The following is a 14,561-nucleotide window of genomic DNA, read 5'->3' as shown; positions in this document are numbered from 1 at the left end:
ATCGTTCTATTATGTTGCACTTTGAAATGGCCACAGGTGACATTTTAGAAGTACATTTTAATACATGACCTAGATTCATTAAAGCTGTATTAATCACTATTCTATAGTCTGTCTGCAGTGGGCAAGGGACACATTTACATATGTATATAGTATGTGAGCTCCTGCACAGCTAAGGGAATCTTCAGGAACAGTGAGATTAAGACCCTAGCATCTAGATATGGCGTGTAGCAATCTCTTTCTGTTAATGTTTGTTTCTAATTCATACTCACATTATCGTGATTGTCACTACAGGCGTCTTTGTAGCCAGGCTTTTTAAATGAGATTGCGCCTTCATGATCGTGATTTCAAATAGAACCAGATCTATACAATATGAATGTCAACTGTATATAGGCATGATGGGTATAATGACGATGTTTCCTTAATGATTATATTGATTCTTTTAATATTTTAAAAGTATTGGGGGGGGGGGGGTTACCAATATTTCTAATTTCTGATTTTAGAAGAACCATTTTCTGGCTTGGGGAGATATAAATCTGAAAAGAAGACTAAGGGGTAGATTTACCAACAGTCGAGCGGACATGATTTGCTGTAGCGAATCATGTCCGCTCAACCTCGCTAAATGCCAACAGCATATGCAGTCAGCATTTAACATTGCACAAGCATTTATGGTGAAATGCTTGTGCAATGCCGCCCCCTGCTCACTCGCAGCCAATCGGACGCTAGCAGGGGCCGTCAATCATCCCAATCACATCGGAAGGATTGGGTGTTAGGTGTTAGGTAATTTTGTATTTCTTTTAGCTAGGTAGTTATGAAATAGTTAATAACTATTTAATAACTTTTCTAACTATCTAAAATAAATACAAAGTTACCTGTAAAATAAATATAAATCCTAAAATAGCTACAATGTAATTATTAATTACATTGTAGCTATCTTAGGGTTTATTTTACAGGTAAGTATTTAGTTTTAAATAGGAATAATTTATGTAAGTATAGTGTAGTGTTAGGTGTAATTGTAACTTAGGTTAGTTTTTATTTACAGGTTAATTTCTCTTTATTTTAACTAGGTAGCAATTAAATAGTTAATAACTATTTAATAGCTATTGTACCTAGTTAAAATAAATTGAAATTTGCCTGTAAAATAAAAATAAATCCTAAGATAGCTACAATAAAATTATTATTTATATTGTAGCTATATTAGTTTTTTTTTTTAAGGTAAGTATTTTGTTTTAAATAGGAATAATTAATTTAATAAGAGTTAAATTTATTTAGATGTATTTAATTAATATTTAAGTTAGGGGGGTGTTAGGGTTAGGGTTAGACTTAGGTTTAGGGGTTAATAATTTTATTATAGTTGCGGCGGTGTAGGGGGGCAGGATATGGGTTAATAAATGTATTATTGGTGGCGACGGTGTAGGGGGGGCAGATTATTGGTTAATACGTTTAATATAGGTGGCGGCAGGGTCCGGGAGCAGCGGTTTAGGGGTTAAACAATTTATTTAGTTGCGGTGGGGTCCGGGATTGGCAGGATAAGGGTTAATAAATTTATTATAGGTGGCGGCGGTATAGGGGGGGCAGGATAGTGGTTAATAAATGTATTATAGGTGGCGACGGTGTAGGGGGGCAGATTAGGGGTTAATACATTTATTATAGTTGCGGCGGTGTCCGGGAGCGGTGGTTTAGGGGTTAATAACTTTATTTAGTTGAGGCGGTGTAGGGGGGGGACAGATTAGGGGTAAATATGTATAATGTAGCTTGCGGTGGGCTCCGGGAGCGGTGGTTTAGGGGGTAATAACTTTATTTAAGTTGCAGCGGTGTAGGGGGGACAGATTAGGGGTGTTTAGACTCGGGGTACATGTTAGGGTGTTAGGTGTAGACAGCTCCCATAGGAATCAATGGGATGTCGGGCAGCAGCGAACATGAGCTTTCGCTATGGTCAGACTCCCATTGATTCCTATGGGATCCACCGCCTCCAGGGTGGCGGTTTGAAAACCAGGTACGCTGGGCCGGAAAAGTGCCGAGCGTACCTGCTAGTTTTTTTGATAACTAGCAAAAGTAGTCAGATTGTGCCGAACTTGTGTGCGGAACATCTGGAGTGACGTAAGAATCGATCTGTGTCGGACTGAGTACGGCGGATTGAAGCTTACGTCACAAAATTCTACTTTTGCCGGTGTAAAGGGCTTGATAACTTAGGCGAATCAGCCTCGCCACAAATACGCTGCGGAATTCCAGCGTATTTGAGGTTGACGGCTTGATAACTAGAGGCCAAAGCATCTCCCCACTATTAAGCAATGTTTTCTGTGCTTTTTTGGGGTAAAGGGAGTGATAATATATTGACTGTACCTAATTGAATCTCACTTCTTCCTGTAATCCTGACTTAAAAGGACAAGCGCATTTCGGGCCAGGCAGTTCATGTTGTGGGACTATGTCATATAACAACTATGGGAACATGAGACTGAACTCTGGATTATACTTCCCTCAGATCAAACCCACTGGATTATTTTCTTTGGATACAGGTAGTGTGAGGTAGATTTTGTGCATACTCCCCCCCCCCCCTCCTTTTTTTGCTGTAATTGACTGTACGTTTTATTTCTTTTTTTTGTGCACTGTATTTTTATGTATTAAACGACACTCGAATAGCTTTCTGTTGGCTGTTGATGAGCTGAAGTTACTATTTTTTTATTCTGTAGTTCTGGGTTTTTGGTCTGTGACTTCATCTGAGTTTGGGGGTTAACCTATGTGTTGCTCTAGGATCTGTAAGAGTTAAAGCTATCTAGGGCAGTAGGAGTAAATCTGTAAGTAGAAGGGTATCCCAGGAAAATTGTAGCAAACCACATTCTAGTGAGAAGTCTACAGCAGTGCTCTGGGTGCAGAGATGTGCAATTACTATCGCCCGATGCCCAGGACATGCAGTTTCTGGTGCCGGGCATGTGGGGGGTTTTTACATTTAGCCCTGCTGCGGGCAAGCAGGGCTTAAGTCCCTCAAGTTTTGAAAAAAATACTTCACACTCAGGTATAGATTTTGTTGAATGAGAGAGCACCAGGTTCACCTTGTGGGCATAACAATAGATAAAAGTGGCTTCAGGTGGCCTAGATGACTGGACGTGCTAATCTGGAGCTCCCAGGCCTAACTCTAAAAAATTATCTTTATTCTTAGAAAAAACTGATTTAATGACACAGGGATGCTGTTTATCTAATCCTTAGCTGAAGGATAACTTGCCGGAGCTAAAACTTGCTTACAGCTTGAAAATTAACGACTTCTCTGCACAGCAGTTAAAAGGGCCTACTCTCTCTAATATAGACCTTAACCGGACCTTGAGGTTACTATCAATATGGCAGAGACTCCGGAGTCACTATACACTTTGCTCCGGGACCTGGACCGGCAGCTAACTAGCTGTTTCCTAGACCTATCGGCTACTCTAAAGTCGGAGGTGAGGGGACTGTCCTACCGTACCCTTTATGGCGAAAAGCTTGGAGCCACGTGGATGGACCTACCTCGAATAATTCAGCCTGTCACACTTGCCCATCCTCCTCCGTTGGGCTTTATTGGTGAAGATGTAGGTGCTACTTCGCGGGCTGAATGTGACACGCTGCTGGGGCATGACCCTTTAGCTACCTCGAGCCTTCCTAAAACACCGGACTCGGTGCAACTAAGTGAGGAAATGGAACAGCCCGCTAGCCCTGACCTATACCTTACAGATCATGAGGAGCGGTGCTTACCGCTCACCTTACCGGCAACGTTGGGGAAAACAATTGCACTCCCTGTCTCTCCAGATGCAGATGGTGGTCGAGTTCCAGAGCTCGCTCGCACCTCGCCCACATTAAAGGGACATACATTAGAGGAACAGGGACCCAATCGGCAGACGCTCCTAGGGGCTTTTACTCTGGCAGCGGAGGCTAGCTGCGACGCGGCTCGCAGTCTCCTACAGATTGTACCAATGCTTCTATGTACAAGGGCGGGTGGTACCCCTTACCCTTCGGACTATGCAACATGTGTCTCTAGCAGGGGACTAGCACCCGTACAGCAGTACCTCATGGGATCCTCCTTAGCAGGTACTATAGACGTGCTCTCAATCCCATATACTCACCAAGCATCCTCTACCCGGGTAGCAAGATTACACTTAGGTCTTCTCCGGCAATATTTTACCATACCTTGCTCAGCCCTTGGACATGACTTTAGCCGTGGGGTGACTACCGCCTCTAGAAGTGGAATTGGGTAACGTTCCAGTACCCCATGCAGTTCCTCATAGCGCACTGATGATCTGTTAGCTTATTACTTCGGTGTGATTTGGGGACATTAACTGCACACACCCGGCTCTATTTGTGGACTTAGCATGAGGAAGCGCTATAAGACACTCTCACTATTATGGATGTTATATTTTTTTTTTTTTCTCACCATTTAGGATTTGAGGACTGCTTTGCCTTAACCCTTTAATTCAATGTTGATTGTTTTAATATGTTGCCCACAACTTTAGGCCCATTATATTGTTAATTGCATATTTACATATTTGTAATCTGAGCCTATGGTATGCTTTTTGTTTCTGTATCTCTCATTGCCTGCTTTCTATATTCAACAACATCTGCTCTCTGTTGTGTGTGAAATTTTACCTAAAATGGCGATCTTGAGGTCTGATAAATAAGTTACAGAATGTTATTAAAACTACCTGAGGTCTACATCTAAATCTCTGAATACCTATAAAATTAGAGCCCAATGACCACCCTATGTAAAGCAGGTCTTAATATTTACTATTACTACTATAGACTATTACCTAGATGGGATAAGTACATATTTACTGTATACACTAAAGTAAATGACCTAGCAGTTGGCCTCACTCCCCATCTCCCCACTTTTAATCACTATGAGATATTTCCTGCTGTGAGTGAAATTTTACCCAAATGGGCGATGTGTAAATTTTATTTTTTGGGTCTGTTTAACCATGTCTACCTATAGTTCACTAATAGTTTATATACTTGTAGGGGTAAGCGTGTCCTGACACACAGTTAATATCCTCTCCCCTTCTCAAGTAAATATGGTAGTTAATTTGGTTTATAAAGGAAGTGATCCTCCACATACAAAATTATGCTCAGCCTCTTACCACTTACTCATAACAATGGGAATATAGATGCTTACCTTAGACTTACCATTTCGCTAGGAGAATACAATCCCAAGGATATTAATGAACCACTAAAATTTTCTGTAAAATTAAATGAGATTTTAGCTACAGAATTTATGTTTATTAATTATATAGTGAAGGTCTGCAACATAATCCTTAGCTTTCTATTCCTTTCATATTCTTCTTATGGTTTGTAGATATTGTGCAGTGTAGCTCCTGCTCTCTTTGTACTATGAAGACATTCTGTTTCATACCTGATGTACACATGCTGAAAACCACCCTACAGACATTACCTATGTATTAGGTCTAAATTGATGGTTCCATGGAGGTATCAGGGTAGGGCAATTTTAGTAAAGGTAACCACCGTATGTAGCTGCATGTTAGGCACCAGATTGTTTGCTGCTAATATTTGTAAGTTTCTCTTAGGGCTCACCTCCATTCTATACTTTAACTGGTTATATTAATCCTAAAGTTGTATAATGGCGAATCACCTTGCCATCTGCTCTAAATCTATTATACCCTAAATATGTATAGGAGGCTCAGTTTCCTTACGATACCACCTTTTGTGAGCTTATAGGGCACTCCCCCCCACAGAGTTACTTCCCCTTGTTTATGTCGGCTCATCATAGAACTATGGGGACTAGACCTCATGAGATATCACACCATATTCTACTTGGCAGTAGTGGCTTATTGACACCCCCTATCTATGATGTTTCCACACATATGCTTTAGCTAGCTTGTATATTTCACTACACCTTATTTTGAGTGTCAGTAACCTAGGGGAAAAACTAACAAACACCTAAGTATAGATTAACCGGTCTTATCAAAATGTACATATGCCTAACAACACTATATGCCTTGAAGTGAAATTTTAGATAGTAGTCTCCCAGGTAGGGTTTATAGATGAGAACCTGATATATGTATGCAGTTATTGCTGGATGCCCTAAATCTGATAGGCCGAAACGCCTAACTCACGTCTCACCTCTATATTTCAAGAAGAACTGTTTTATATTGAGATAATTCCAGGTAAATGGAACATGCCTATAGTGTCTTTTAATTTATAAATACCAGATTATTTGAAACGTTTTGATACCTAATACAGTTAGTTCCCGTAAGGAACGAGTTTGAGTAGCCTCTGCACTATTCCTAGTATGATTTCTAGTATTATAGTATATTATTGACATGGTTATTTTTGTAGATAGTATATCTCGCAACAATTGTATTTTGTATGACAAGGTTACCAGTAAATATAGACATCTTACTCTAACTTACTCTATTACAGCTATTTTTAGCCCACTCCTCACAACCTTTCTCTTTAAGCCCAAATAAGTATTTTCTAACACGTCCTCCTACCTCTCCTAAGCTTGGCAACTAGTGCAGGCCACATCTACTACCCTTCAATGGATTACACACCCTATATGTACAACATTAACTTACACCCCGGCTCCCCCCTAACACTTAAATGCTTCTATATACCCCGGTACTCCCAGACGCTAAAAACCATATGTTCTAAGTTGACTTTCGGATCCACTCCTAACCCTTAGGCAACTTTCTTAAGAGATTCCATTAAATTTTTGCTGTTGCCCTTCTATCTGGCTCCGCCCTCCCAGACCCACATACCCCCACATTTGACAAGCGGTGCTAACCCGCTGAATATCCCCCCCCCCCCTCATATTGTTACACCTATTAAAAAGATATCTATTTGTCCACCAGCTTTCTATTTTCAGAGGCCGTACAGCCTAGGAGTAGGTTCCTAATTGGACAGTTATATACGCTATATATCATAAAATCGAGGTTCCATTAGCTTGCTTTTGTATTTGTTATAAGTTTTGGAATAACTTACTCAATCTCAATTGTATTTTTCATCTATGTTGTTAACAGGCGATTTTTGCTATATCTTTGTTTTGTAAAACCTCAATAAAAAATATATTTAAAAAAAAAAAAAAAGTGGCTTCAGGTACTTTTTCTTTAATCTTGGCCTGCACCCCATTATGATCTGATGCCATCACATAGGCTCAGTCGTACGTCTGAGCTACCAGCTTTTCAACGCTATTGTATTTCTCCAACACTCCCAATACATAATTAGCAATAGCCGGTGCTCGTCTGTAAACCACTTCATCAAATCCTAAGAACGCCTCCTTCATCTCAAAAGTCTCATCCCTTTTAGCCACATAACGCAAAATTACAAAGATCTGTGTTTTCTTTGTTACATCAGTTGTCTCATCTACTTGAACAGGAACAAATGAGGCTGCATCAATCTCCTTTTTTATATCCTCTCTTATTACATCAGTGACTGCTTTGATTAAGTCATTCTGTATTCTGTTTGAACATCCAGAAAACACAGTGGATGTCTTCACATGTGTTTCCAAATTTACATTATCATCTGCAAAAGTATGTAATAGCTCCACATAGTTGCCACGATTATGAGAGTTTGCACCCTCCTCGTTAACATGAAATGCTATTTCCTGACTGCCTAGATAACAGGTTGCTGTTTGTTATGTAAAAGCTGTTTTAAAATCTCACGGTTTTCTTTCACTTTAGCATTGTGATTGCTGATGTTTATTCTCCGCTATTCATTCAAAGACATCTCTATCCTTGCCCCAGTTCCAAATGTTTTTAAAGTAATTTGGTTTTGAATGTGACTTGTCAATTTATCATGTTTGCTGATGCCCCTTGACAGATTTTTTAAGTCAGCAAATCCAGCACTTGTCCAAACATTTTCGCTAGTGGAGAACAAAATACATGAAAAGCAGTAAAGGAGATTGTTCGTAGCACAGCCACACAGCCATTCTTTCCTTTTTGTTACCACTCTATGTGAAATGTCCGTGTCACGTTTTTCTCTTTTTGAACTAAGCCCTTAAGCTCAAGCATTGGTCTTCCATTACTTATTATTTCCACTTTTGATGTAAAGTCCAATCTTGAAAAATGGTTATATATTGGGGCCGATTTATTATAGCCCGAATTGGTCCTAATGTAACTGTTTCCGCAAGATCCTTCAGGCTCGCCAGAAAAAGGAGTTAAGAAGCAGCGGTCTTAAGACCGCTGCTCCTTAACTCATACACCTCCTCTGAGGCGGCGGACAGCAATCCGCCCGATCGTGTACAATCAGGTTTATTGACACCCCCTGCTAGCGGCATTCAAATGCATTTTGATGGTGAATGTTCTGGGAAAACTAAATAGTTAACAGCTTCAAACCATTGAATAAGCATGGTATACCGCAATAGATATTAGACAATCACATCCAAATTCAGTTATATCAATACGAAACCTAATTTAATATGATATTTACAGTAAAAAGCATTTGGCAGAATATAGTTGAAATATATATTTGACCATATGGCTATTTTATTACTGCAAGCATTACAGTAGCGTCAATAACAGATTTTATCTTTATATTGGTCTTCCAAGACACATATACACAATTCTAAACATCTTACCATATATGCTTTAGGAATCTTACTAGAGATACGTGAACCCTTGATTGTCCGTCAATTTAGTTATCTCTTCATACTAGACTTGATATTGCAATACAGTTTGAATATTTTATTTGTGCATTTGTCCCCTGAAACTTCTTAAACTGTATTATAAAGAACAAGTCCTAAAGCCTGTGTACACGGGCCATTTTTTACAGTACAGCAGTCCCACCTCTTGCTCTCTCTCCCCCTCTCTTTTGCTCTCTCCCCCTCTCTTTTGCTCTCTCCCCCTCTCTTTTGCTGTCTCTCTCCCTCTCTTTTGCTCTCTCTATCCCCCCTCTTTTGCTCTCTCTCCCCTTTCTTTTGCTCTCTCTCCCCCCTCTCTTTTGCTGTCTCTCTCCCCCTCCCTTTTGCTCTTTCTTTCCCCCTCTCTTATGCTCTCTTTCTCTCCCCTCTCTTATGCTCTCTCTGTCCCCCCTCTCTTTTGTGCTCTCACTCTCTCCCCTCTCTTTTGCGCTCTCCCCCATATCTTTTGCTCTCAATCTCCCCCTCTCTTTCGCTCTCTCTTTTGCTGCCTGTCTCCCTCTCTTTTGCTCTTTCTTTCCCTCCCTCTCTTTTGCTCTCTCTCTCCCCCTCTCCTTTGCACTCTCCATCCCCCTCTTTTTCTCTCTCTCCCCCTCTCTTTTGCTTTCTCTCTCCCTCTCTTTTGCGCTTTCTTTCCCCCCTCATTTGCTCTCAATCCCCCCTCTTTTGCTCTCTATACCCCACTCTTTTGCTATCTCTATCCCCCACTCTTTTTCTCTCTCTGTCCTCCACTCTTTTGCTCTCTCTATCCCCCCTCTTTTGAGCTCTCTCACGGCCACTGTGGCCAGCCACAGCCTGGCCCCTATCACATCCACCCATCCGGCCCCACCCCAGCCCCGCCCATGGCACGACCAGTGACGTCCGCCTCACATTCTCCCCACACGGCCCTGCCCACATCACGTCTGGCCGGCCCCGCCCCGTGACACATGGAAGGCCCCTCCCCATCACGCCTACCATTCTTGTGGCGGAGGATCAGATGCCAAGTCAAGCTGTTAAAGGCCAGGTGTGTTTGTCCTTGCACAGTCTGTATTGCGCATGACAGCTTTGCACAAACACACTTTGCCCTTTATATTATAGGATAGTCATCCTAGAATTCCATATTCATATTTAAATGTATAAAAATTCTAATTCATAACCAAGAACTGGCACTTAGGATTCGAATATTTAAATCACAGATTTTATTATGCCTTTATTATGCCTGATAAGTTTATTAATGAATGTGCAAAAAAAAAAGAGATAAGAAAGCCTGCATTTTCATCCTTTCACTTACAAGGGATAGAAGAGTTAAAAGTCATATGGATATTTTTACATTCTGCTATACACTTTCTGAAAGTATTGCATTGTTTTGGGGTGTTAACTACTCAGCATTTAGTACTGAAGAAGCAGCAGATGTGAGATGGCTGACACTTGCAATCAACAGCAATCAAATAATCACTGGGCCTTTTATTATAGGAACTTGAGGCTTAAAAAATAGAAAAAGTCAAGTAAATTACATAGTGAAATTACACATTATAAGCTGACCTGGCCCTGGTCTCCGGATCATGTGCAACATTAAATAAGATATCACATGGTTTATCAGTGGGACTGTTATGCTCCTGCTAAACATATATAATCTGCTTTATATCCTATGCTGCCAGTGCCTACTAAACAAGATTATATGAAGGAGTTATCTACTCTCATATTTTTGGGAGGCATTTGTTTATTTTGTTAACCCTTATTGTTTTGTTCATCATACACAGTAGGCCTCCCTTATAAGCAGTGGCATCATTAGGGGAGTGCGGGGGGTGCGGGCCGCACCCAGGTGACACCCTCCAGGGGGTGACACCACCAAAAATTTTTTTTTTTTAAATTCAAATAAATACAATGTAGAGATGCATATATTTTTTTATTAGAGGGGGCCAGCATTTGTGAACATTAGTTGGACTGGGGAAGTTGTAGACACATAATTTTTTTGCCCCTTGAGCCAGCGCTGCAATTTCCACAAATACGGCTAGATTTAGAGTTTTGTCGGTAAAGACCCACGTAGCTAACACAGCTTTTTTTCCTACGGCTGCTTCCAAACAGCGCTGGTATTTAGAGTTGTCTGAATGGCTGCGTTAGGCTCCAAAAAAGGAGCATTAAGCCGAATTTACCAGCACTTCAACCCTCAATACCTGCGTTGCTTACGTTAGCGGTAAGCTGGTAAAACGTGCTTGTGCATGATTCCCCCATAGGAAACAATGGGGCAGTTTGGGCTGAAAATAAATCTAACACCTGCAAAAAAGCAGCGTTCAGCTCCTAACGCAGCCCCATTGTTTCCTATGGGGAAACACTCTCTAAGTCTGCACCTAACACCCTAACATGTACCCCGAGTCTAAACACCCCTAACCTTATACTTATTAACCCCTAATCTGCCTCCCCCGCTATCGCTGACACCTGCATTATACTATTAAGCCCTAATCTGCCGCTCCGGACACCGCCGCAACCTACATTATACCTATGTACCCCTAATCTGCTGCCCCTAACATCGCCGACACCTACATAATATTTATTAACCCATAATCTGCCCCCCCCCCACGTCGCCGCCACCTAACTTCAAGTATTAACCCCTAATCTGCCGACCGGACCTCGCCGCTACTATGATAAATGTATTAACCTCTAACGCTAAGTCTAACCCTAACCCTAACATCCCCCTAAATTAAATATAATTTTAATCTAACGAAATAAATTAACTCTTATTAACTAAAGTATTCCTAGTTAAAACTAAATACTTACCTGTAAAATAAACCCTAATATAGCTACAATATAACAAATAATTATATTGTAGTTATTTTAGGATTTATATTTATTTTACAGGCAACTTTGTATTTATTTTAACTAGGTACAATAGCTATTAAATAGTTATTTACTATGTAATAGCTACCTAGTTAAAATAATTACAAAATTACCTGTAAAATAAAACCTAACCTAAGTTACAAATGCACCTAACACTACACTATCAATAAATTAATTAAATAAATTACCTACAATTACATACAATTAAATAAACTAAACACTACCCCCCTGAAGATCTCCCTACCTTGAGTCGTCTTCACCCAGCCGAGTCGAAGTCTTCATCCGATGGGGCTGAAGAGGACATCCAGACCGGCATAAGCCTTCATCCAATCCGGGCAGAAGAGGACATCCAGACCGGCAGAAGTCTTCATCCTATCCGGGCAGAAGAGGATATCTGGACTGGCAGACATCTTCATCCAAGCGGCATCTTCTATCTTCATCCATCCGGAGCGGAGCGGTTCATCTTCTTCCCAGCCGACGCGGATCCATCCTCTTCAACCGACGCCTACTCGCAGAATGAAGGTTCCTTTAAATGATGTCATCCAAGATGGTGTCCCTCGAATTCCGATTGGCTGATAGGATTCTATCAGCCAATCGGAATTAAGGTTTTTTTGTGTGTGTGTCAGAGTGTTTTTGTGTGTGTGTGTGTGTGTCTGAGTGCTTTTGTGTGTGTGTCTGAGTGTTTGTGTGTGTGTGTGTCAGAGTGCTTTTGTGTATGTGTCTGAGTGTTTTTGTGTGTGTGTGTCAGAGTGTTTTTGTGCGTGTGTCTGAGTGTTTTTGTGTGTGTGTTTTTGTGCGCGTGTCTGAGTGTGTTTCCGAGTGTTTGTGTGTGCATCTGAGTGTGTTTTTAAGTGTGTCTGAGTGTGTCTAAGTGTTTGTATGTGTGTGTGCCTGAGTTTTTGTGTTTGTGTGTGTCTGCTTTCTGGGGGGAGGGGGGGCACCGTAACTTACCGTACTGGGTGACACCAACCCTAGTGATGCCACTGTGTCTGCAGCTCTCTAAGATAGAAGGTGCTGGAGCAGCCTGCACTATAAGGCACTATAAGAAACGTCATCCCTATCACAAATACAAGGATATGTGGTTTTATTTAATGTGAATTTATGGGCACATATATGGAAGTACAATGTGATATCCAAACTGAAAATAAAAAATGTAACACATTAGTTAGTCCCCATTGCAACCAAATGAGCTTTTAAAAGAACCATTTCACTACTAGCAAATACTAGTTGCATAAAAGCAAATATTGACATAAACCTATGACCCATAGTTTAAACATCTTTTCTGCTATGTATAAAGCGCATAACCGTAAGAACCAGTAACTGATTCCATGCAGAGTGGGAGAAATACGTGCCCTGTGACTCAAGCTGGGTTTAATATACTAAGCATTACAGTCAATATATTTATATAAAATTGCCCCCCCCCACATTTTCTTTGACAATTGGTATCTCATTCCACAAACATAAGAAATGCATAATTTTACCATAGAAATAAACAGCACATTTCTCATATAAGCTTAAAATTAAGATAATTTATCACTAGAAATCTAAGCTCTTTTTTTTTTATAATTTGATTTTTTTCTTTTATGAAAATCATTTAGTTGTTATTCAGGTATTATTGGTCTAATTATACTTTTACAGCAGGATGATGATGATAAATCGTGAAATAGCAGTTTACAGATTTTAGTTTAAAAGTAAATGATTAACGTTTTTTTTTGTACATGATATTAATCAAAATTAACAGCTGAATTAAAATGCTTTTTTCTTGTCAACACAGTTTTGCACAGTTGGTGCTAAGAAGCAAGCTTTTTTGAAGAGGGAGATTTGGCTCAAGTTGTTTCATTTTAAATGATTGCTTCATGTGCATCTATTTTCCTATATCGAACGCCTCTCTTTGAGTTATAAAACCTGCAACCAAAGTACAGGACAGCAAGAATACCCAGTGTCAGTACTATGCCACCAATAAAACTGTCCAAGTCAAAACCAGAGGATTTAGTCACCGCAGCAGCAACTGAACTTGTCAAAGAGGCAGATGTATTTGGACTTGCAATTTTAGTTGTTTGCACATCAGTTGTGTTTGTTGATGCTGAAGTCGTAGAACTTGCTTTAGTGGACTCTGGAACCTTAGTAGATGCTGGTGAAGTGGCATTTATGCTAGAAGAGTTGGAAGTCGTAGAATGTACAGGAGTTGTAACTTCTTTAGCAGTAGAGGAGACGATTTCAGGATGCTGGGTTGTAACGTTTGCTGTGTTAGCGATCACAGAAGTGGAGGAGACAGGTGGGAGGGTTACTGGAGGGGTGGTTATGTTATTGGTGGTGGTTTCCAACGCAGTCACGTACAGACATGTCAGATGAGCAATCAGCATGAAGCTGTGCCAGGTCCTGCGATACTGCCCTGAATGTCCCATCCTAACAGAGACCATCAAACTCTGAAAAATCGAACTTGCAAGCTTCGAGCTCAGACACTTCCTAATCCTGATGCTCAGTAAAATACACGTGTCCCTCCTTAACCTCTTTTATTTATATCCCTTTCACACTTTGAGCACTTTTTATTTTTTTGTTATTTATTTGACCCCCTTTCATTTGTGCACATTCACTTTTTGTTGGAGTATGTCGGGAGGGTGGGATAAGGGGCAGATTAGCCCAGAACTATTACAGTTCCTCACGACTGAGTTTAGACGAGAGGTTGTAGAGGAGGTCAGGCAGGAGCTTAGTCAGGAGAGGGGGAGAGGGAGGGGGAGAGGGAGAGGAACAGGAGAGGAAGGGGGACAGGAAGGGGGGAGGAAGGGGGGAAGGAAGCGGTGGGTGGACCCGGCCACTTTGTTCAAGATGAACAAGTGGCTGGGCCCAGTGGCGGACAGCGTAGAGCTTCACAGTCCGGGAATCAGAGGACACCATCACAGGGGAAAACCAAGCTGACTAGGGAGGCGAGGTATACTATGGAGGAGAAGGAGGCCCTCGTAGAGGCTTATATGCAGAGGGCTAGGAGGCTGCAGGCTCAGAAGGCCACCTCTAGGGAGAAGAGGAAGCTATGGCTGGAGGTCAGGGATGCAGTTAATGCAGTGGGGGCACGTAACAGGGATGTCGAGTCTATAAAGCATCGCTACCGGGACTGCAAAATGGAACTCAAAAGAAAGATCTC

General features: G+C 41.1%; 1 protein-coding gene across 1 annotated transcript; it reads right to left on the bottom strand.

The window, feature by feature from the left end:
* Positions 1–13,196: 13,196 nt before the first annotated feature.
* Positions 13,197–13,827, bottom strand: TMEM123 (transmembrane protein 123). Its single transcript, XM_053694183.1, has one exon. It carries the CDS (start codon positions 13,825–13,827, stop codon positions 13,264–13,266), a length of 564 nt encoding a protein of 187 aa, XP_053550158.1. The 3' UTR covers positions 13,197–13,263.
* Positions 13,828–14,561: the final 734 nt, after the last annotated feature.

The sequence above is a fragment of the Bombina bombina genome, chromosome 11, assembly GCF_027579735.1.
Source record: "Bombina bombina isolate aBomBom1 chromosome 11, aBomBom1.pri, whole genome shotgun sequence".
Lineage (NCBI taxonomy): Eukaryota > Metazoa > Chordata > Amphibia > Anura > Bombinatoridae > Bombina > Bombina bombina.
The sequence above is the reverse complement of the archived record's forward strand: the minus strand, read 5'-3'. Positions and strand labels throughout refer to the sequence as shown.